Source organism: Papio anubis, chromosome 5, assembly GCF_008728515.1.
Source record: "Papio anubis isolate 15944 chromosome 5, Panubis1.0, whole genome shotgun sequence".
Lineage (NCBI taxonomy): Eukaryota > Metazoa > Chordata > Mammalia > Primates > Cercopithecidae > Papio > Papio anubis.
Window position 1 is genome coordinate 8,151,424 of NC_044980.1, and position 21,605 is coordinate 8,173,028.

The 21,605-nt window shown below is 42.8% G+C and overlaps 1 protein-coding gene across 5 annotated transcripts in view; it reads right to left on the reverse strand.

Annotated features, from left to right (window-relative positions):
* SEMA5A (semaphorin 5A) overlaps positions 1-21,605 on the reverse strand; it is a 507,347-nt gene that overhangs the window by 13,883 nt on the left and 471,859 nt on the right. For all 5 annotated transcript variants that reach the window (XM_021939236.2, XM_021939237.2, XM_021939238.2 and 2 more), the window contains 5 exons: positions 18,834-19,059; positions 13,685-13,903; positions 4,959-5,129; positions 2,739-2,894; positions 1,291-1,338 (listed from right to left, as the gene is read on the reverse strand). In XM_021939236.2, the coding sequence (XP_021794928.1) occupies positions 1,291-1,338; positions 2,739-2,894; positions 4,959-5,129; positions 13,685-13,903; positions 18,834-19,059 (820 nt within the window). The remainder of the gene's footprint in view (positions 1-1,290; positions 1,339-2,738; positions 2,895-4,958; positions 5,130-13,684; positions 13,904-18,833; positions 19,060-21,605) is intronic.

Sequence of the window (21,605 nt, forward strand, 5' to 3'; positions counted from 1 at the left end):
GCTGACTGAGCAGACAGAATGTCACAGATAGTGAGCTCTTCTATTATTTATTTATTTATTTATTTTTGATACAGGGTCTCATTCTGTCACCCAGGCTGGAATGCAGTGGCACGATCTGAGCTCACTGCAACCTCCGCCTCCCAGGTTCAAGAGATTCTCCTGCCTCAGCCTCTCCAGTAGCTGGGACTACAGGTGTGTGCCACCATGTCGGCTAATTTTTACATTTTTTGTTAGAGATGGTGTTTCACCATGTTGGCAAGGTTGGTCTCGAACTCCTGACCTCAGGTGATCTGTCTGCCTCGGCCTCCCAAAGTGCTGGGATTACCGGTGTGAGCCACCGTGCCCAGCCAGTAAGCTCTTAATCAAGGTAGTTGATAATGGTAGTTAGGAATGATACATTCCTGAAACATGCCTATGAAGCTTCAGGTTCCATGTGAACATGTCAGAGGCAATGCCTGTTGGGCTGGGCTCTCTGGGACACCCTGTGGAATGGATTAGGGAAGCAAATGGGAGTCTATCATCATCAGTCACACATGTGGAAGTGAAGGTCTCAATGTAGACATTGGCTTGGATTCCGAAAGGCGGACATGGGCTGTTCCTTGGTTGCTGGACAGCCAACCTCTCTATCCAGGTATGTTCACAACACCAACAAGTACTTTATGGGTATATGTAAGGCACAGACTGTAAAGTCCAAATTTGTCATGGACTTGAATCAGATAATGTTGTCTTTGACATTCAGGGTGGCAGCGGGTTTGAAAAATTCCTCTAGCACTATGGGTATAACCTTATACCTCATTACAATTTAGTCATTTCAGTGGGTTGCAGATTGGAGGCTAGCTGCCATGGATTTGTTGTATAAATATAAACAAATTGTTTGAATTCTACTTTACTCATCAGACTAGCTATAGTGAATACCGAGACCACTGGTTCATAAAGCTTAGCATCCATCAGAATCACCTGCAGGGTGAATTGAACCACCGACTGCTGGGACCTTCCCAGGGAGGTCCTGATTCTGTGGATCAAGGTGGGTCCTGAGGATCTGCATTTCCATCGAGTTCCCAGGCCATGCTCTTGATGTGGGTCTAGGCACCCCACTTTGAGAACCACCAATCTGCACATCAAATATTGACTATTAGCATTTATGCCAAGGTAGAATGCCTGGGATCCATGACTTTCTCCAGTTTTTCAGTCTTGGCCAAGAGGCAGAAACATGATAGAAAACATGCAGGAAGGGAAATGATTAGAATATATCAGTATACCCATTACAATTACTTAAAAGGAATAACGTACCTCCACACCTTTTCTCTTCTACGCTACTGGATCTTGCCACAGATACTTCTGGAAAAATAAAAGTCAAATCACAATGTGTAAAAGGTGTTGGGAAGACAGTTCACATTCATGCTTCGTGTATGTTTGTCTAATGATTCTGAATTTTATGTGACACCAAGTTTCCGAAGCCTGATTAATTATCAGAAAAATTCTACTTGTTCGTTTGCTTGTTTTAACCAACATGATACGGATTTGGCCAAGTCACTTTGACTGGGGAGAGATGAGATTCATTTATCACAGAAAGATAATGCTATGGTCTCTCGGGTTGAAAGCAGGGAATGTACTCATTTTCTATTACGAGGTGTCCCGCCATGGGGGAACCCCCTGCTCTGCCCAACACACAGAGTACTCCTGTGGCATTCTTGCTTCTGAGACTTGTTCCATCAAAGCCAGTGTTGTCACCTTCCCAGCAGAGGGACAGCCCATTCACCAGAGCTCAAGAACGTCTCCAGAACAAGTTAAGTCCCTCTTCAGGACGTCCCTGATCTCTTTGCATGCCACACGTGAAACCCACAGCAGGATGCAGAGAGAGGCCACATCTCCAATGTGTTTTAACTCCCGAGGATAAAATATCACTCAGGAGTCTAGAAACACCATCCTTTCCTGTACTGATTTTTTATTAGACAACAAGAATTAAAAATATGACTATGGTTAAAAAGGAAAACAGTAACAACCACTCTTATAGCTCTGTGTCATACATGATTGAGGTATGGTGTACTAATTTTCTCTAAAATAGTATCTTCTGCACAGACGAAAGAACACAAATAAAACTGGCTTATAGGATTCAACTCTACTATTTATTTGTAAGAGGCTGGTCCACGTAACAGTCCTAAGGCACACAGTGGACATATGCGCAATGATTCATGCATTTGTATAACCCCTTGTTACAGTGAGCGTACAACAGGTGACTAGCTATCACCAACAACTATGACTTTACCATGAAAAGCTGGTAGAATGAGGGCCAACCTCTTCTCCAACAGGAGAATAATGATGCATTTCTACCTTCCCAAGTATATTAAACATTGCATAAAGAGAATGGCGCTTTTTCTCTGTGTACCAGTGCATACACAGCGAGCATTGCCTAAACATTTAACCTAATATTAAAATAACCAAATCAGATTTAATAATAACCAAATATTTTCATTTTTTGAGCAAAGTCTTCTGATTGTATTATAGTCAATAAACTGCAAAAGACACTTTACCTAAGAAATCTTAAACTCATGAACTGAATTCATGTTTAAATCTGCAGTTATCTATAGACCTACATTTTAAACACCTTGAAACCACAGGGCTTGATAGAATCATCCCTATAACACCAAATAAGCCAAATACAACTCTGACCGATGAATCATTTTCTCTCTCCATGTTGGAAGTGATTTTGTTCTTATTGATAGATCCTCTGCTCTTACCTGGGATGAAATTAGAGTCGAACACACACGGCCGGCTCTCTGTGGTGTTCCCGGAGCACTGGCTGCCCACCGGGAACAGGAGGATGCACTGGCGGGCACGGACTTGGACACCAGAAGCTTCGCACTCAGACCAGTCCGACCACTCTGACCAGCTCTCTGCAGAGATCAGAAGAGGGGAGTTGGGGCGGAATGGCCAATAAGCTCAATCATCCTGGACTCACCGGCAAGTTACATATGTGATTTCTGGATTCCATAGCATGTTTTTAATGGTTCTGTGCATCAGTAAGATGTAGTTGTATCATCTAACAGGTCCAGTACATACAGTACACATGAGGATAAATAAAAATGCCTGCGCTGGTATATATCTGATCAGATATCATGTGCTTAAAATAAATTTCCTAAGACCCACATTATTTTAACGTTGTAAAGTAATTGTATTTATACACTCAATAAGTGAATCCATGAGACCCAGCTGTGTGTGTACCATCAGCAGCAGAGGCACCTAAGTCATCAATGCAGGTGCCATTTCACTATGGGTAATGCTCCCCTCAAAGAGCGTCAAATGCTTTCCTGAAAATTTTCCACTTCCTCTGTGCTCAGGCAAGAGAAATAATTGTGTGCTCATGAAGGTCCCAGGTTGCTCAAAGGGAGTCTGAGGCTACACAATTACTTTCTCTTCCGTCATAAAAACAATTCCTCAGAGTCAACATGCCAAAATCAGGCTACCTTTAAGGTAGAATTCATCTTATCTCGTGTCTGCTGTCTCTGAAGAGATAAGGTCAATGCATAAGTCTCGGGTCAAGGCCAAAAGATGGGCATTGAAAGGAAACTTCACCCCGAAGTGGAACATTTACCAGGATTTGTGAAATTCACCCAGCCATACAAACGTGTGAAAAGGAAGGAGTAACACTGCTATATAAGTAAGAGGGTTAAAAAAGTAAACTCTCAATATTGTTTATGAAATTTTAGCCCGGATAATAAGGTATTTTTCCATGCAGTTTGCTTTTCCCCCCTTTTTAAATAGAAGCGTCCACTTTGCAGTGGCAGGGAAAATTTGAAAACCAAACTTGTGTGTTGCTCGAGGTAAAGGGTACAATATTTCCTTAGAAATGCAGAAAGTGTCAGTTTTTGGAATGACAGTGAGAATCTGGCTTCAAGGCCCTTTTCAATATACATAGAACCTTCTAGAAAGATGTGCAGGAGCAAGCTAAAAACAAAAGTGTGTGTTTCAATGTCAAAGTTAGACCAAGAAAAGAATAGCTCATTTTCATTCCAGGTGGTTCCTTCATGTCAGTAAACCAAGCTATTTCTGGTGTGGTGGTGGTGGTGGAGTCCCTGGGCACCTACCTCAGCCACAGGGAGCTTGGAGCCAGGAGCTCCCACACCCACGGGCCCATGTCTGGCTCCTATGAGTTGCACTTCACAGCGGTGCTCCCTGCTCCCCACCCTGATTTTCAACAACAAAACCTCAGACTCCGTTATTAGGCTACTGGCTTTAAGAATGCTTTGCTATCACCAGTTTCTGTGGTTTATTGTGCTCCTCCTCTTACTGATTTGATGTCTTGCTTTTTCTTTCCTTTAATTGAACTGCCTCTAAATTACAGCCCATTGCCCATAGATGAAGCATCCCCCAAGAGTGCTTAGTGTCCTCCTGTCACATTTTAGAAGTCATTCCTGGAACACAGGTCTGGAGATCTTTGGAAGGCACGTGGCTGCACCCAGGCTGGTTTTGAGACAAAAAAGCTGCAGGCGATTTCCCGACTCAGACCTCCAGACTGGGAGCGGGGCAGTACAAATGCTCCTTCTTTCCCACCTTTCCTTGGACTTTCTCTCTCCCTCCACACAGCAAGGTGTTGGCTGTGGGTCACTAGTGTTAATTAGTAAAAGTCAAGAATAAATTGGGATGTTGATGTTTCCTAATTAGGGAGATTGGGTGTTGTACCAAGCCACAGATTCAGAACTCATGTTTAAAGCCTTTAGCCCTCTCCCATTGCTGGGCTACAGGCTTCAAACACGAGTTCTGAATCTGTGGCACAGTGGGAACTGTTTTATTATAGATGCTATGTTTTAAAGTCACTTCAAGGGTAACAGCATGTTGTTAACTTGTCCACCCCCCTTTCAGTACTTACTGGGATGGGGTATTATCAACTTCACCATTTATCCATTAAGGAAAGAGGCCAATTTGTCCTAAAGTTGTGCAATAGGTGAGGTGCCGCTTACCTGGGCAGGGCTGCGTGTTGCAGAGTGCCTCTTCTGTGTGCAGCCCCAGGCAGATGTCCCCTCCATAGGCTGGGGCTGGATTGGAGCAAGAGCGGGTCCTCATATAGTGTCCACCGCCGCATGTTGCTGAACATTTCGTCCAGGGGGACCAGCAAGACCACGCGCCATCCACTGTGAAGGAACACAACGTCACAGCACTTCCGTAATCCAATCCCAACCAAGCGAAAGGAGTTACTAAATGGAAGCCAAGTGGATTCTGTTTAGTAAGGGAAACAAAATGTAATCTGCACTCCAGGAAGGCTTCCGTGCATCAGCGCACGTAGCAACAAGGCTTCTGACCCCTCGCAGGGCTGCATTTGGAGTCTTCCTCTTGGTGACAGATTCAGCTTTACAGATTCCTCCCTACACTTTTTCAGTTCCCTTTATTCATTCTTTCAGAAAATATTTCTAAATCTATTGTATCTAAGTACAAGCATGACAGCAGAGCGCAAGAGGTGTCATACTAATTCCAGCCCCTGAGAACAACCATGAACCACCTTGTACGGTTATTGATGTAAAGCCCCAGCCAGCTCTCACTTTTGCCATCTAACTAGCTAGACAAGACTTAAAGCCAAGGTAAGTAGCTCAAGTCACAAGCTCCTTTACTAATTGGAGTATGGTTTACTCCTTGACAGTGGAATAGAGAAAAGCTAACGGGTCCCATGAGGAAGGCAACTGAAGAATGCTCGGTAAATTCACGCACAAAGTGACCAAATTAAGTACATCCACACAGACTTGACACTATGTTTAAATCACTACAGAGAGGAATCTGAAAATCTGCAGCCATATGTCGGGTTAGCTATTAAGGGTGCAGTTTTACAATGTGAACATTAGGCCGAACTGGTTCCTTGACTAACCATTTCTATGACAGCTCATAACCCAGCACATGTCTCTGCCTGCTCAAGTTAGCCTCTTGAATTCTTTAGACTGGGCTCTTGGTACCTGTAGACTGGCCTGCCAAATGCTGCGGTCAGGTGGCCCACCTGAATCTGGGAGACTTTAAGACTCAGTCCTTTATTAGCTGATCTTGCTAAAACCAAGACCTCATGTTGGCTTGGGCTTGTGACAATGTCAAATATGATTTTCTCTTTAGCTAACTCCTGACTGTGCCTCTCTCTTGCTAGCCATACCTTCCCTATTATTGCTGAGTCCCAGGACAAAGCTACAGGATTTTGTCAAACAAGGTGTTAGATCCTAATCACGAGTTAAGCACCAATCATAACCACGGCCAACTCAATTAAAAAGCTGAGGAGAGACTCACTATTGCTATATGTAAAGAGTGTCATATTTTAAAGTTCTTTGTAGCCTACACAAAGAAACAGGAGCAACTATGACAGAGGATGCCAAAATCATTCAGGGCATAAGATTGTTTTAGCTAGAATAACTTAGATTGTATTTTAATACGGCTGTCATGATATATTACATCATTATGGTGTAATGCTTCTTTTTAGATATTGGCAAAGGTAAAAAGAAAGCATTTTTGAGAAATCAGAGCAAAAAATATCATCTTTATGACAATATTCTAATTTGCAGAAAGTAAAAAGAAAAATATTTAAACCCAATTTAGAAATAAGTTTGCAATCTAACTGGAAATTTTGTGATTCATTAGTTTACACAAACTTGCAGAATTCAACAGTATTTTCCCTAAAAGTTATATGGTATGTCAGACAGTTAGAGGAACTGATCAAGTATTTGATACTGGCTGTAATATCAGCAATATAAAAGGCAGGCATGTGTTTTCCTAGAACTTTCGAATTTTAAAAAACTCTACCCATATCTATCCTCACTGAAGGAAGCACTTGCTGACAGTTTTTTTCTGTTTGCAACCTAAATTGGAGCTTGGCCTCCAGGGAGTACCCTTGCATACCCATGCACCAAGGCAAAAATAAGTCCTTGTGACTTATAGTAACGGCAAGTGTCTTAGATCTTGGCTGTCTAAATGCGCACAAGGCAGCTCAGGGCTCAGAAGATTCTAATGTGTACCCTAGATTGTGTCAGGGACTGATGTACAACCAACCATGTGTTCTGGAGAGCTCTGTATGGCATGATGAACCTGCAGATGAATGGCCGACAAGTATATGAAAAGATGCTCAGCATCATGAATCAACAGGGAAATGCAAATCAAAACCACAATGACCATCACCTCATACCTGCCAGAATGGCTATTATCCAAAAAACAAAAGATCAGTGTTGGCAAGGACGTGGAGAAATTGCGCCCTTGTACACTGTTGGAGGGAATGTACAATGGTACAGCTGCCTTGGAAAACAATGTGGAGGGTCCTCAAAAAATTAAAAACAGAGGCCAGGTGTGGTGACTCACACCTGTAATCCCAACATTTTGGGAGGCCAAGACAGGTGGATCACCTGAGGCCAGGAGTTTGAGACCAGCCTGGCCAACATGGTGAAGCCCTGTCTCTACTAAAAATACAAAAATTAGCTGGGCGTGATGGTGCACGTCTGTCATCCTCACTACTCAGGAGGCTGAGGTAGCAGAATCGCAGGAACCTGTGAGGTGGAGGTTGCAGTGAGCTGAGATGGCGCCAGTGTACTCCAGCCTGGGTGACAGAATGAAACACCATCACAAAATAAAATAAAAAATAGATAAAAATAGAATTACTGTAAGATCTAGCAGTCTCACTTCTGGGTATATATCCAAAAGACTGAAATTAGGATCTCTGAGAGACATCTGCATTCCCATGTTCACTGCAGCATTTCCCACAATAACCAAGATTTCAAAACAACCTAAATGTCCATCAAGAGATGAATAGATAAAGCAAATGTGGGAGGTACATACAATGAAATATTATTCAACCTTAAAAAATGAGATCCTGCCAGATGCAACAACATGGATGAACCTAGGGGAGGACATTATGCTATGTGAAACAAGTCAGACACAGAAAGACAAATAATATGTCATTCCACTTAGATCAGGTATCTAAAATAGTCCAACTCATAGAAGCAGTGAGTAAAATGGTGGTTGCCAGGGACTAGGGGAAGAGGGAAATGGAGAACTGCTGTATAGCTGGCATAAACTTCCAGTTATTCAAAATGAGTAAGAGCTAGAGATCTACTATACGTCGTTGTACACCTATACTTAACAATACCGTATTGTGCATTCAAAAGCCTGTTAAGAGTGTAGGTAGATTTTATGTTGAGTGTTCTTACCACAGCAAAAACAAAAACAAAAACAAAAACAGAGACTAAATGGGCTCATTTCAACGGTTTCATAATCATGCAACATCTAATGATCTCACACCAGGAAGCTGATGTACATAATATACCCTGTGATATTTCAAACAGCATTTATTCCTGTCCACATTTCTACTCACATGTATGCCAATGTGTATGTGATCTAGTCTAATAAATCCTCTCCCACACACGCACCAACTGTCCATCTGGTATCATGGTAAATTCTCCTGGCACAGGATTGTTAACCAGAGAGAATGGAGTTGTTGTTTGAATAATCGTTTAAGAGAGCATTTGGAACAGATTCAGTTGCTGAAACATTCCCACTTGGGAGTTCAAATCGCAAGATCACACTCTACCTCCACCAATTTCAACAGTCAAATAACTGGGGAAATGGATGTTTCTAGTACAGAGGGAACTCAAAGGAGGCCTGGAACCGCGTCCTCACTCTGTCCGGGAGTTGCTTAGTCTGCAATTGCCCTACGTCCCCAGACCAATCCTAATGCGGTGCTTGCTTTCTGTCCTCTCGATCCTGTCCTGAGGTTACAGGTTTCAACCTACATCATGGAGCCGTGATGTAGGACATTGATTATTGTACTAACAGTTCATATTAGAAAGGCCAAAGCATTTCTAAAATAGATATTACAGAATACAAATCTTAATGAAATAGTCTTCACCGTGAGGCAGCCTGTACAACCTGGTGGGGAAGTAGAAAGTTACAGAGCCAAGAAAACAAAACAAATGTAAGCCACTGTGCAAGGTACAGCGTGTCAGGGGCCTGAGCGAGGCTAAGCCACTAAAATAGATTTTTTTTCCCCTGCTATGTGAACTCTACTGGACTAAAAAAAATAACATTAGTAATAATAATAATTAAAATAATAAACTCATTAAATTATTCCATCTCCATCCTCACAACTGCCCTGGGGGTTGTTCCAGAAATGAATGACTTGAGGCACAGAGAGGTTAGGTCCTAGGCAAGTGAGTGGGAAGCTGGGGCTGGAACACTGGCAGGCTGGGCACAGAACCCGACACACAAGCACAGGTTATGGCTTCCCATAACTCCTCCCATGTTGCTAAAAATCACATAGGAATCTCCTCATGGCTTGAATCACCACCTAATTTAGCTCAAGAAACACTGGTTCATGGGAAGATCAGACAAACAAACTCAGGCTCAGATCCATGGTGCTTTCAAGGAATCAAAGCAATTAATTATAGGAAATTATTTTTGATAAAATGAAATTTATACATGAAGTGACTTGCTAGAAGAAGATAACATTCTTGTTGTAGAGATTCTAGCTAAATATTCCACCCACTACAGTAAGATGAAAAACAATGGCAGTAACCAATATACAATTGCCAGAGATCTAAATAGCAAAGTAAAAACTAAATAACTAAGGTTTGCACAACAGGCTTCCTGTGTGTGATCAGAGATGTGAAGCCCTTCACTCACAGTCTCTCAGGACATGGGCAAATGTGGTATTGATTCTCCAGCATACTGAGGTCTGGACTACATAGGTTTGCACTGCAGGATGGCTATGCTCTCTGCTCCTAAGGATCTCTAAGAAGAAATTTCCTCCACCCACTGCCCCCTGCCTGGCTCCACTTCAAAGTATGGACTCAAGGACTCCAAGAATGAAAAGGAAGAGAGGGTTCTGAGCACACCAGAGATGCCTAAGAGATTTGTCTACAGGACACACAACTGCCAGAATTATTCTTTTGATTCAAAGAGTCTGTCTCTCCATTAGATTTAGTGTTCCTTCCCCCATAGAATTATTTTTGCAAAATACAAAACAGAACCATCTTAGTTAAGTCTGATGAAAAGAGTTTGTGTTTACTTCATTAGGTTTTATGGGGTCTAAGCCAAACTCTGAGGTTACTTTCCTCTTAGCTGGACATTACTTAGCAACAAAAAAACATCTGCTGTCTGTACCTTTGTAGGTCAAGGTCTGGAGTCTTTAAGGCTAAATCGAATATGCATTGAGGAAAAGGAGTAAAGGAGAAATAATTAGCTATTTCTCAATGCTGGGGTAAATTATGTAGGTGAAGGTGAATAAAATGATCATTTCAGCATGGGCTTGACTTAGAAACCTTATTATAGTTTATTATGCACATTAGTCTTAGAGGTAACATTTTTTCATTGATTAATTTAAAATGTATTTTTACATTCTCTGGTTTATTTTATTTCTATTTTGAGACAGAATCTCACTCTGTCACCCAGGCTGCAGTGCAGTGGCATGATCTCAGCTCACTGCATACTCCACCTCCTGGGTTCAAGCAATTCTTCTGCCTCAGTCTCCTAAGTAGCTGGGATTACAGGTACATGCCACCATGCCAGGCTAATTTTTTCTTTTTAGTAGGAATAAGGTTTTACCATGTTGGCCAGGCTGGTCTCAAACTCCTGACCACAAGTGATCTACCCAACTCAACCTCCTAAAGTGCTGGGATTACAGGTGTGAGCCACTGTGCCTGGCTGATTTATTCTCATATTTAATTTTAATGAGAAAATATATTTTTAAATAAAATACACTGTCCATTTGTAATTATCCACTATGAACCCAACAGGGTTAAAAAGGAGTAAATTCACAGTGGAGAGTATCCTAAATGAGACAGGAATTGGCCTCTAACTGGCTCTCTGGTGACTATGCAGCTCAGCATTCACACCCCTAGCACTTCCAACCCTCCCTGCTGGGTTATGCCTTGTCATACGTTTAGGAATTTCCCAGGCAGGGGAAGCACCACTCAGCCCTGACTCACCCATTGCCTAGTGCAAAGTGACATGGGCCACTGTGAATGACTCCACAACACTCTGCAGAATCTTGGCTTTTAAAAAGAAAATGAGGACAGAGTTATTTCAACATATTAAAGTTATGTATACATGGTATTGGCTTGACCACCAAATAACTAAAATGAGAGCAACCAACAGATCATGTTAATAGAGTGTCTCTGAGATGAGTGGTGACCCTTTGTACTTGTGCACTAGGACAGCATCCAACTGTCTGGAGGAATCTGCACATCCTATCCATGGCAACAAGGATAGGGTCTGGAGCCCAGGGAGACAAGGGTGGGTGGAGGGACCCTGACATTCCCATGACGTCTGCCCCTGTTCCAATTTATAGCATAGACCTGAGTCTAGCGAGCTCGCCCACAGGATTCCTCTCAGCCCCCAGAGGAGGACTCCTTCCACTGGGGCTATGGGAAAGAACAGTTCAGTGACCTTTCCCAGCCTCTCAGCATCAGCTTGGCTGGGAAAGCTGGGTGGGCAGAGGACGAGTCTCCTGAGGCTGGAGAAATTCAAGCAGAGACACCCTAGGAGGAGCCAGGCAGCTGATAAGAGCAGAAACATTATCGGGAGCCTCAGCTACAAATCTGGAAACTATATATTTTCAGTTTTATATACATGTTTATTCATCTATCCATTCATCCATCCACGTACCCAATCCAATGAATGGTCATTGAATATCTGCTACAAGCAAGTCTTTTGATGTAAGAACTCAGAAAGTTTTATCTACTAGAAATATGTTAATATTCTATGCCTTTAAAAATGTTGTATCCAGCTTCAGAATGAGCCTTCCTCCCAATTTCCCATCTCTGGTTGTCAATTTCACCAGCTCCTTTCTGTCCCTCAAGACCCAGCTTAAGGGCAGCCTGCTTGCTGTAGCTGCCACGATTTCTCCTTGGCGAAATCCACCAAGGGGCTGGCTCCTTGGTGGATACAGCCACTGCACCTGGTTGTCATAAACTCAGTAGCCAGCGACCATACTGGGTTGGCACTGCTCCCAGGATACATCCTCCCTAAACTCTAAGTTTCTTTCTGACCTGGATCATAGCACTGCATCTGTGTATACCCTGTAAACAGTGCACAGTCGGTTACTCAAAAATATTTCCTGAGAAATGACATGAATGAAGAAAGATCAGTTAATCAACTCTTTGTCTCCTCATTATTAACAAACAATCCCTGATGGGTATTTCTAGTATATGCCAGGCCCCTACTGGGAGCTGAGGTCGCTGCCATGAGTGAGACCATGCCAGGAGTCCCTGTCCTCATGGAGCTTCACACAAAAGTCAAGGCAGCCTCCCCACTCACAGATCGGCCCTTGGGATGGCCATAATGTGTGGGCCAAAGACTTTCTGTGGGTTCTGGATAGGACAGCAGGAAGTGGGAAGCTCTGGTGGAAGGGTTTTAGGTGCTAGGGACCCTGAGCTGTGGCAGGAGGAAGGCAGAAACAGGGGCTTGAATATTATAGGGAAAGACGGAGGAGCGTTTTGGGCATTGTCAGAGCAAAAGCCCTGGGTGGGGGCTCTTTCGGCTAATTTTTGTGACTCTGTGCTTGCTTGGGAATTCAGTGGAAGGAAAAGCCAGGCCTCAGGAAGAAGACCAAGACAAACAGCTCTGCTAGGCCCACAGGAGAGAAGAGTTTGCATCTTTGGAGGACTTAATTAATGAGGTAGAACCTTTGTGACAGAAGACATGGGGACCAAGAACTGGCTTGGCAGGCCCAGGGTCTAGGGGTTACACCTTTGATACCCATGACCCTGGATGACCATGTAATGGTACATGGAGGCCATATGGGGGAGGGCTCGGTCCATCAGTGGCCTGGGAAGGGATCAGCCTCCAGAAGGAGCTGATGGTCGCTCCAAAGACCCCGGATATTTCAGACCACATTAGAAAGGCCGGCTTTTCCATCAGACACAACAACTAGAGTCCATATCCTTTGAGTAGCTCATGGGAGAGTTTTAATTCCGTTTACAATCAGAAGAAAAAAACATGAACACAATCTAGCCTAGATGGTATTTGTCTTTACCCAATGCATTAGGGAGTGGGGAACCCCTGCAGACAAATGTGCCCAGGGCCCAGGGAAGGCCCACTGTGACCCGGCCTATCAGATCTTTCTATACAGACAACTAAAGCTGCATGCCTGTCTGAAAGGAGGGCTGAGAGAAGGGTCTTAATATTGCTTGGAATGATTTAGGATTTGGTTTCAGGTCTGCTGGAGAGAAGAGGTTTCTTTTTCTTTCCTTTTCCCACTCTGGGCTAATCCAGCAGGTGATGACATCACACAAGACATTTTTTTATTTGTTTGTTTGTTGATTTACTTTTGAGACAGGGTCTCACTCTGTTCCCCAGGGTGCAGTGCAGTGGCCTGATCATGGCTCACTGCAGTCTTGATCTCCTGGACTCCAGAAATCCTCCCAACTCAGCCTCCAGAATAACTGGGACTACAGGCGTGCACTGTCATACTTGGCTAATTTTTGTATTTTTCATAGGGATGGGGTCTGGTTGTATTGCCCAGGCTTGAGCTCGTAGGCTCAAATGATTCCCCCTCTTTGGCCTCACAAAGTGCTGGGATTACCAGCATGAGCAACCACGTGTAGCCAAGACATTTATTAAGAACACAGATCTCAAACATGAAGCCAGGGAGCTGTGTGAGGCCTGGTAAATAAGAAGACTCACCAAGGCCCTTGAGTTTTCAGATGTTTTGTTGATTACACAATCCACTTACCTGGGCAGGGCAAAATGTTGCATTCCTGATATTCTAGAGATGGGCCGAGGCAAGGCATTCCCCCATACTTGGGTTCGGGGTTGTTGCAAACACGCTTCCGGTTCCGAATGCCCCTGCTGCAGTCACGGCTGCACTGTGACCACGACGTCCAGGCTGACCAAGCCCCGTTGACCGTGTGGGCAGAGTATCTGCCAGCACGCAGGAAATCCCCAGAAAGCCCTGCCAAGGAAACAGGTGAAGTGTGATTCCGTTACAAGTTTCAGAGGAACCACAGTCCATGCTGACTTTCACTCTGTATCGGCTGTCTGCCTTATGTCTCGAACTACCCTCTTACATTCCGTTGAGCTCTTTTTACACTTCAGCAGCCAAAAATCAGACAGCCTCTTATATCTCAAGCTTCTTTTCTGCAGTTACTATGAAATAAGGCTGAAATCAAGAACTCCATTTGTGAATGTGGTGAAGCCTTTACACCGTAAATAATAGATTCTATATAGGTAGTTCATTTACTTTTTGAAGAAACTTTTACAAAGAAAATACAACTTTCTCACTTCCCTTGGGAATTCTACAACAAACTGCCCTCAGACACAATGGGTAGAGCCTGCCCTGAAGGACCTCCATCTGGAGGAAGGGAAACATAATTCAGACATTTTCTAAACCTATTCTTTCAGCTGTTAACCTTTCAAAGGTGAATTAATGCTGGTGAAAGGGGCCAAGTCAACTGCTCCTGGATCACAGGCCAGAGAAACTCCTGTCTGCTCCGTAGAATTCATGCCCTAGAACTGAACACCGCACTGAGTGACTGCCAAATGTTTCTATGAAGTTTAGAGCACACCGCCTAACTAAAGGTGTTTCCCAAGGAGCCAAGAAAGGCAGCAGCAGCAGCAGGTGGGCTGTGGGGTGAGTGGAGAGTTGCTGTGGCAGGAATCACAGCCAACAGGCTTTGAGGACATATTGTGGGTGATGGGTACAGTGAACACTTTCACTTGTCAAGTCATGTAATTAGCTATGGTCAAAATTCATGTGTGTTTTTATGAAAATGTCTTCCCACTCACAATACTAAAAAATATTCAATAATCTTCTCAAATGTAGGCAATGTGACACCAGCTTTAACAAATAACTCTAAAAGTAGGCAGTGAAGTTCCGGGTAAGTGTGCTCAGAAGACAAGAGTGCCAACAACTCTCGGCGTTGTTAAGCAACTCTGTTGTTTATTTAAAAATCTGTTTCTGAAAGGATGGCAGGATACTCTTCAGAGAAATTGAATTAGAAGTGTCTTTCTCTGATAAACTAGTATTCTGTGGTGAATCAATAAAGAAAAACTATGCACAAATCCAACCTAATTTTATGTGGTCAGAGGAAAATGAGTCCCATTTTGTGTTTTCAAGATATCAATACCAAAATGTGAGACCATAATGAGAACTCAAAGCCATTGAGACACAGGAGGATTAAACTCTGTGCACACGTATGTTTATGGCGGCACTATTCACAATACCAAAGACTTGACACCAACCCAAATATCCATCAGTGATAGACGGGATAGAGAAAATGTGGCACATATACACCATGGAATACTATGCAGTCATAAAAAAGGATGAGTTCAGCTGGGCGTGGTGGCTCATGCCTGTAATCCCAGCACTTTGGGAGGCCAAGGCAGGCGGATCACAAGATCAGGAGATTGAGACCATGGTGAAACCCTGTCTCTACTGAAAATACAAAAAATTAGCCGGGCACGGTGGTGGGCGCTTATAGTCCCAGCTACTCGGGAGGCTGAGGCAGGTGAATGGCGTGAACCCGGGAGGTAGAGCTTGCAGTGAGCTGAGATCGTGCCACTGCACTCCAGCCTTGCTGACAGAGTGAGACTCCATCCCAAAAAAAAAAAAAAAAAAAAAAAAAAAAAAAGGATGACTTCATGTCCTTTGCAGGGACATGGTTAATCTGGAAACCATTATTCTCAGCAAACTAACAAAGGAACAGAAAACCAAACACTGCATGCTCTCACTCATAAGTGGAAATTGAACAATGAGAACACATGGACACATGGAGGGGAACATCACACACCAGGGCCTGTTGAGGGGTGGGTAGCTAGGGGAGGGATAGCATTAGGAGAAATACCTAATATAGATGATGGGTTGATGGGTGCAGCAAACCACCATGGCACGTGTATACCTATGTAACAAACCTGAATGCTCTGCACATGTATCCCAGAACTTAAAGTATAATAAACAAAATGTATTGAAGTCAGATACAAAATAATATATTAACATTAATTGTATATTTTACATAAATCTAGCCATATATTTAAGTAACCCAATGTTGAACTTTTTTTAAAGGGAGTAGTAAAAATCAGCTTAATTTCTCAAACTTCAAGTGTTTAACACTTATCAAAAGTACTTTTAAATTCCAAGTTTTCATATGTTAAATTTCAAACCTCAAATTAAAACTGTTGTTTAAATGGAAAAAAAGACAAGTCCATGATCTACTTTTGAAGGAAATATAGACTATCTTTTATAAATGTGTATTCAAATTTTCCTTAGTTAACATTATGAACATTTAAAACAAATATTAGCTCTAGTTGTATATGTATCTGAAAATGGGAGGAATAAAATGTGTAAGTTCAGAAAAAAGACTGAAGTTGATGCACAGAGAAACACCATCATTCATTTTCTACTTTTTCTTTGATATCATAAGAAATACAGTTCACAGCCCATTTTGAAATAAGAGAATAAGTGACAAATTAGAGATAGTGTTGCCAGATTGAGCAAATAAAATACAGGAAACTCAGTTAAATGTGACTTTCAAAAAAATAAATAACATTTTATGATAAGTATTTCCCAAATATTAGATGGGACACATCTATATACTTAAATAATTGGGCTGGGTGCACTGTCTAACACCTGTAATCCCAGCACTTTGGGAGACCAAGGCAGGCAGATCACTTGAGCCTAGGAGTTCAAGACTAGCCTGGGCAACTTGGAGAAAATCCATCTCTATAAAAAATAAAAAATTAGCTGGGTATGGTGATGCACACCTATAGTTCCAGTTACTCAGGAGGCTGAGATAGGAGGATTGATTGAACCCTGAGATTGAACCATGATTACACCACTGTACTCCAGCCTGGGCAACAGAGGGAGACCCTGTCTCAACAAACAAACAAATAAAAACCAAAAAATTGCATGGGTCTCAGTCATTTAAAAAGTTATGTGGGATATACTTATCCTGAAAATGATTCATGGGATATACTTATACTAGAAAAAACTTCTGAAAGATAGCTGCAACCTGCATTTAAATTTTGTGCTTTATCTCACCACCCTAGGTGGAGTTCACAAGATCATCATTTATAAAATGTACATCTTTAAGTCCTCAGTTATCCTTCTCTTGGTATTTCATCATATACCTTCTCTTCTAAATACAGCAAGAGTTTACAAAATTAAAAAGAATGACTATTATTTTGTTACTCATTTTTTCAGCTGGGTGGTATTTGTTCAAGTTATATGTTTATTCACATCAAACACTGTATGAAAGCAGACTCTTTATTCGCTTCAAGAAACAAGGAGCTTGTGTAATCACTGAACTACAGTGAGCAGTGGTGTGAGGAGAAGAGAGAGTTAATGTCAGTGAGAACAATAGGATGAGGAAGCAGGCTTGTAAAGCAAGTGGCTCCTGCTGCACCTGCTGGGCCTCCAGGCATCCAGGCTGTTCACTGGCTCCCAGGAGAAGTCATGGTGATCTGTGACAAGAGAGCAGCTGGTGGCCGTCACGCAGAGTCACGCTGTCTCAGAGCCTTCCTTGTGGCAACACCAAGTAGATCCACCAAACCTCCATGAATTTATCCCACAATAAATTCTGTCCAATATGGCAACACATCAGCTTGGTGGCACTTGTCTAGGCTATTCACTCTGGGTATAAGACCCCTTCTCTATAAATGGTGCCTGTCCTTTCATGTTGGGAGAATAAGGTAGAATCACCAGTGCAAAGATGCTAAGTCATATCTAAAAATGGCCTCAAGATATAACAATCACTGTTCTCATCAAACTGTGTATCAAGGACCCATCTATGAGTATCTATTTCCTTTTCTCTTGGTATCTTTTCTTTTGGAAGAGATTTTGCCCAATTAGAGGAGACTGAAAAACAGAAATGAAGAACAAAGCAAAGCATCAAGCTCTTAAGGGCCACCAGGCTCAATTCCTTTTTCTGCAGTTGAGACAGCTGAGCTCTAGGGAGAGAAAGTGAATTGCCCCAGGTAAAAGGACCACTTGGTGTCAGGGCCAGGCAGAGGCCAGATCTGGTTTCTGCCTCAGGACTTTCTCCATGCTATTACTATGGCATTCAAGGGATTTACTCAATTATGAGGAGCAAAGTGATTTCAAAGACTAGTCTAGTATCCTCACACACTGTACTTTTTAAAAACAGAAAAGTCCTTTTATAGGTACAAAGAGAAATGCACTTCCATTGCCCTTGTGAAGTTTCGGGATAAATAAAGAAAACTTTTTTTCAGCTTACATTTTAGTGCCAGAAGATGTATGAAAGATCACTGATGCTTCCCCAGTACATTTTCTGATACTAAATAAATCTCACACAAATGATTCTGGGTCTACAATAAATATAATGTTACTGGGGGCCTGATTTCATAGTATCACTTCAATATCTAACTCCTTACAGTAAGGCTCTTTTCTTTCAACTTGTCCTATAGTCAGTTGTGCTGTACAGGGATCATTGTTTTCAAGGCTGCTAAGCCATAAATAACCAAAAAGAGGCCAGGCGCGGTGGCTCACACCTATAATCCCAGCACTTTGGGAGGCCGAGGCGGGCGGATCACGAGGTCAGGAGATTGAGACCATCCTGGCTAACACGGTGAAACGCCATCTCTACTAAAAATAAAAAAATAATTAAAAAAAAATTAGCTGGGCGTGGTGGCGGCGCCTGTAGTCCCAGCTATTTGGGAGGCTGAGGCAGGAGAATGGCGTGAACCTGGGAGGCGGAGCTTGCAGTGAGCCGAGATAGCGCCACTGCACTCCAGCCTGGGCGACAGAGCCAGACTCCATCTAAAAAAAAAAAAAAAAAAAAAAGTCCTACTGCTGTTTATGACCTTAGAGATAAGATCAAAGGGCCCTTCCATGGAAGTGGGTCAGTCCCCACGGAATCACTGCTCACCGTCTGTGGAGCAGCCACTGGTGCCGTCGCTAGAACAGTACCGCATTTCGATTCTCTGTCTTCCCACTTCCAGCAAATTCGGATCGGGCAGGCGGGCTTTGCACGTGTATCGGAATCGCTGCTCGTAGTGGCCACCGTTGTCAGAGATGTTGACAGGCGTCCAGGGTGTCCAGGGTGTGGTCTTCTTCAGCTCAGGACACGGGTTGGTGTTGCAAGGCTGGTACTCCTGGAGAGAACGTGCAGGCGAGCATTACCATACAGGGTGAACAGAGCAACCTCACCAAAGGCTCCTTTCCTTTAGGGAAAGATAGGCGTCTCTAAAACACCAGCTCCTAAGACACAGCTACTCTACCAAACTAAAAACACATTTGTGTTAAATTAGGCATTCAAAAGAATGCTCAGTGTTCAAGACATCTCCAAAAGGAATCCGCAGTCTCTCCTGTGTAAACAATGGGAATGAGACAACAAACTTAATTGCTTGTGGGAAAAAACCCCAGCGATCCCATAAAAGTCATCTTCCTTTCACTTAATGACTAGCTGAAAGTACCCATTATTCTGATGTTAAGTTTAGCATTTTCTTGAAAAGATTGATCTGTAAACCTCGTAATATTCAGTTTGAGATTAACGGATGTCTTAAGACCTGGGATCACAGATGTGAGGTGTTAGAGTGGTAGGGGAGCCACAAGATAAAATGATGCAAGAGACTTTTTTACATATAAGAAGGTTTCCCATCATCTCACAGCTGACACCTTCAAAGCCCTTCTCAGCATCTCCTCAGAGTACACTGAAATGTAAGTTCTGTTCCCTCCCTCCCAGGTACCTCTCTTGGAACCACAGGTAGGAAGGTCCTGGGTAGATGAGCACACAGTGGCTTTGGAGGTCTGGCAGGTGGAGATGATGAAAATCTGCCTGGAGCACCTACTGATTTATTTGACAAGCGTTCTACATACAATTGCTGCAAACACAGAGCCCAGTAGGAGGGATACAGGAGTTGACCTTGGATGCAGTGTGACATAATTTCTCCATTTTACAGCAACGGGTTTCACTGGAGGGGAAACCTTACACGTAATACACCTAGTGATGGCCACAGGAGTAAAGATTTTTAACAATATTTTATTAATAAAATAAGAATTAAATCACTCATTAAGCTTTATCATAAAATAAGAAAATCGCTCTATCATTTCTCCACCTCTTTCAGTTGCATATTTTGATACTTATCACCATACACCTAAACTTGACTTTGGGTTCTTTCGGTAAAACCTTTGAATCTAGAAATTCCTTTGGTTTTAGAATTATTATTATTATTCTTATTATTATTATTTGAGACAGAGTCTCGCTCTGCCGCCCAGGCTGGAGCACAGTGGCACGATCTTGGCTCACTGCAAGCTGCGCCTCCCCAGTTCACGCCATTCTCCTGCCTCAGCCTCCCGAGTAGCTGGGACTACAGGCGCCCGCCACCTCGCCCAGCTAATTTATTGTAGTTTTAGTAGAGATGGGGTTTCACCGTGTTAGCCAGGATGGTCTCAATCTCCTGACCTCGTGATCTGCCCGCCTTGGCCTCCCAAGGTGCAGGGATTACAGGCGTGAGCAGAAATATTCTTGATTACTTCATTTCATGCTCCCCCTCCCTTTTCTTGCTGCATCTCTTATCTTTTGGATGTAAACTCATTTATCCATTTTTACATCTCTCATCTTTTATCTCATAGTTTCCATATCTTCATCTTTTGCTCTAGTTTCTGGAAGATTTCCTCAACCTTATCTTCCAAAATGATGATTGAAATATTCATCTTATCTACTACATTTTAAATTTCCAAAAGCCTTTTTGTGTCTATTTTTTAGTTCTTGATTATTCCCTTTTATTGTATCCTGTTCTTATTTTTTTGGTCACACTACTTTCTCCAATTCGAGTACCTTGATGATTTGAATACACTGAGTACACTGATGAATTATTTCAAGGTTGTAGTCTCTCTCTATAGCTTCTGTATCTTCTAGTTGCTGAATTCCCTTTGCTTTTTTGGATCGCTATCTTTCTTGTTAGATCATTTCTTCTGTGATCTGAACATTCTTTGTTTTCTGCTTTGAATTAGAGTGGAGGGCTAAAAAGTTTAACTGGAAGGTCTAAGGACAGAGAAGTCTATAGACCTGGTCAGATCTGGTTAAGCATCTTTAACCAGAATTTAAGAATCTTTGTCAGAATCTTAAACCTTTCCTGCTGGACTCTTCCGAGACCCCTGAGAAGACTGCTCCAGTGTCTTGTCTGTCTGGATGCTGGAGACTGAGCCATGGAGGATCTGGGAGCCAAGTGGAGGAAGAGGGCTGAACTCTCAGTGTCCAGTAGACAGTCATTTATCTTACTCTGCCTTTCTCAGTTCTGAAGCACCCAGTTAACTGAGCTCAGTGCTCAGAGGTCCAGAGACGCTCTGTTTTCCTCTCCAGAAAATAAGCTTCCTAGCATCTGCCGGACAGAGCAGGTCTAGTCCCCTTGGTGGAGTAGGAGAGAGATATGGAGGTCTGACAACTTCTTAAACAGAAGTCAGCCAATGTTACTTTGCCACTAACAAAGAAAACGGGGCTGCTGATTCCTGAGCTCTCTGAGGGGTCTCTAGTGTGCATTGAGATGATTCTTTTCATATATGTGCTGGAGGTCCCCAAGATCCCTCCAGTTTCTATGATTAGATAGCAGGATCCATAGGACTCTGTATGCAGCAGTGTTCTCAGCTATAATTTATTACAGTAAGAGAATACAAAGCAAAATCGGGAAAGAGAAAATGC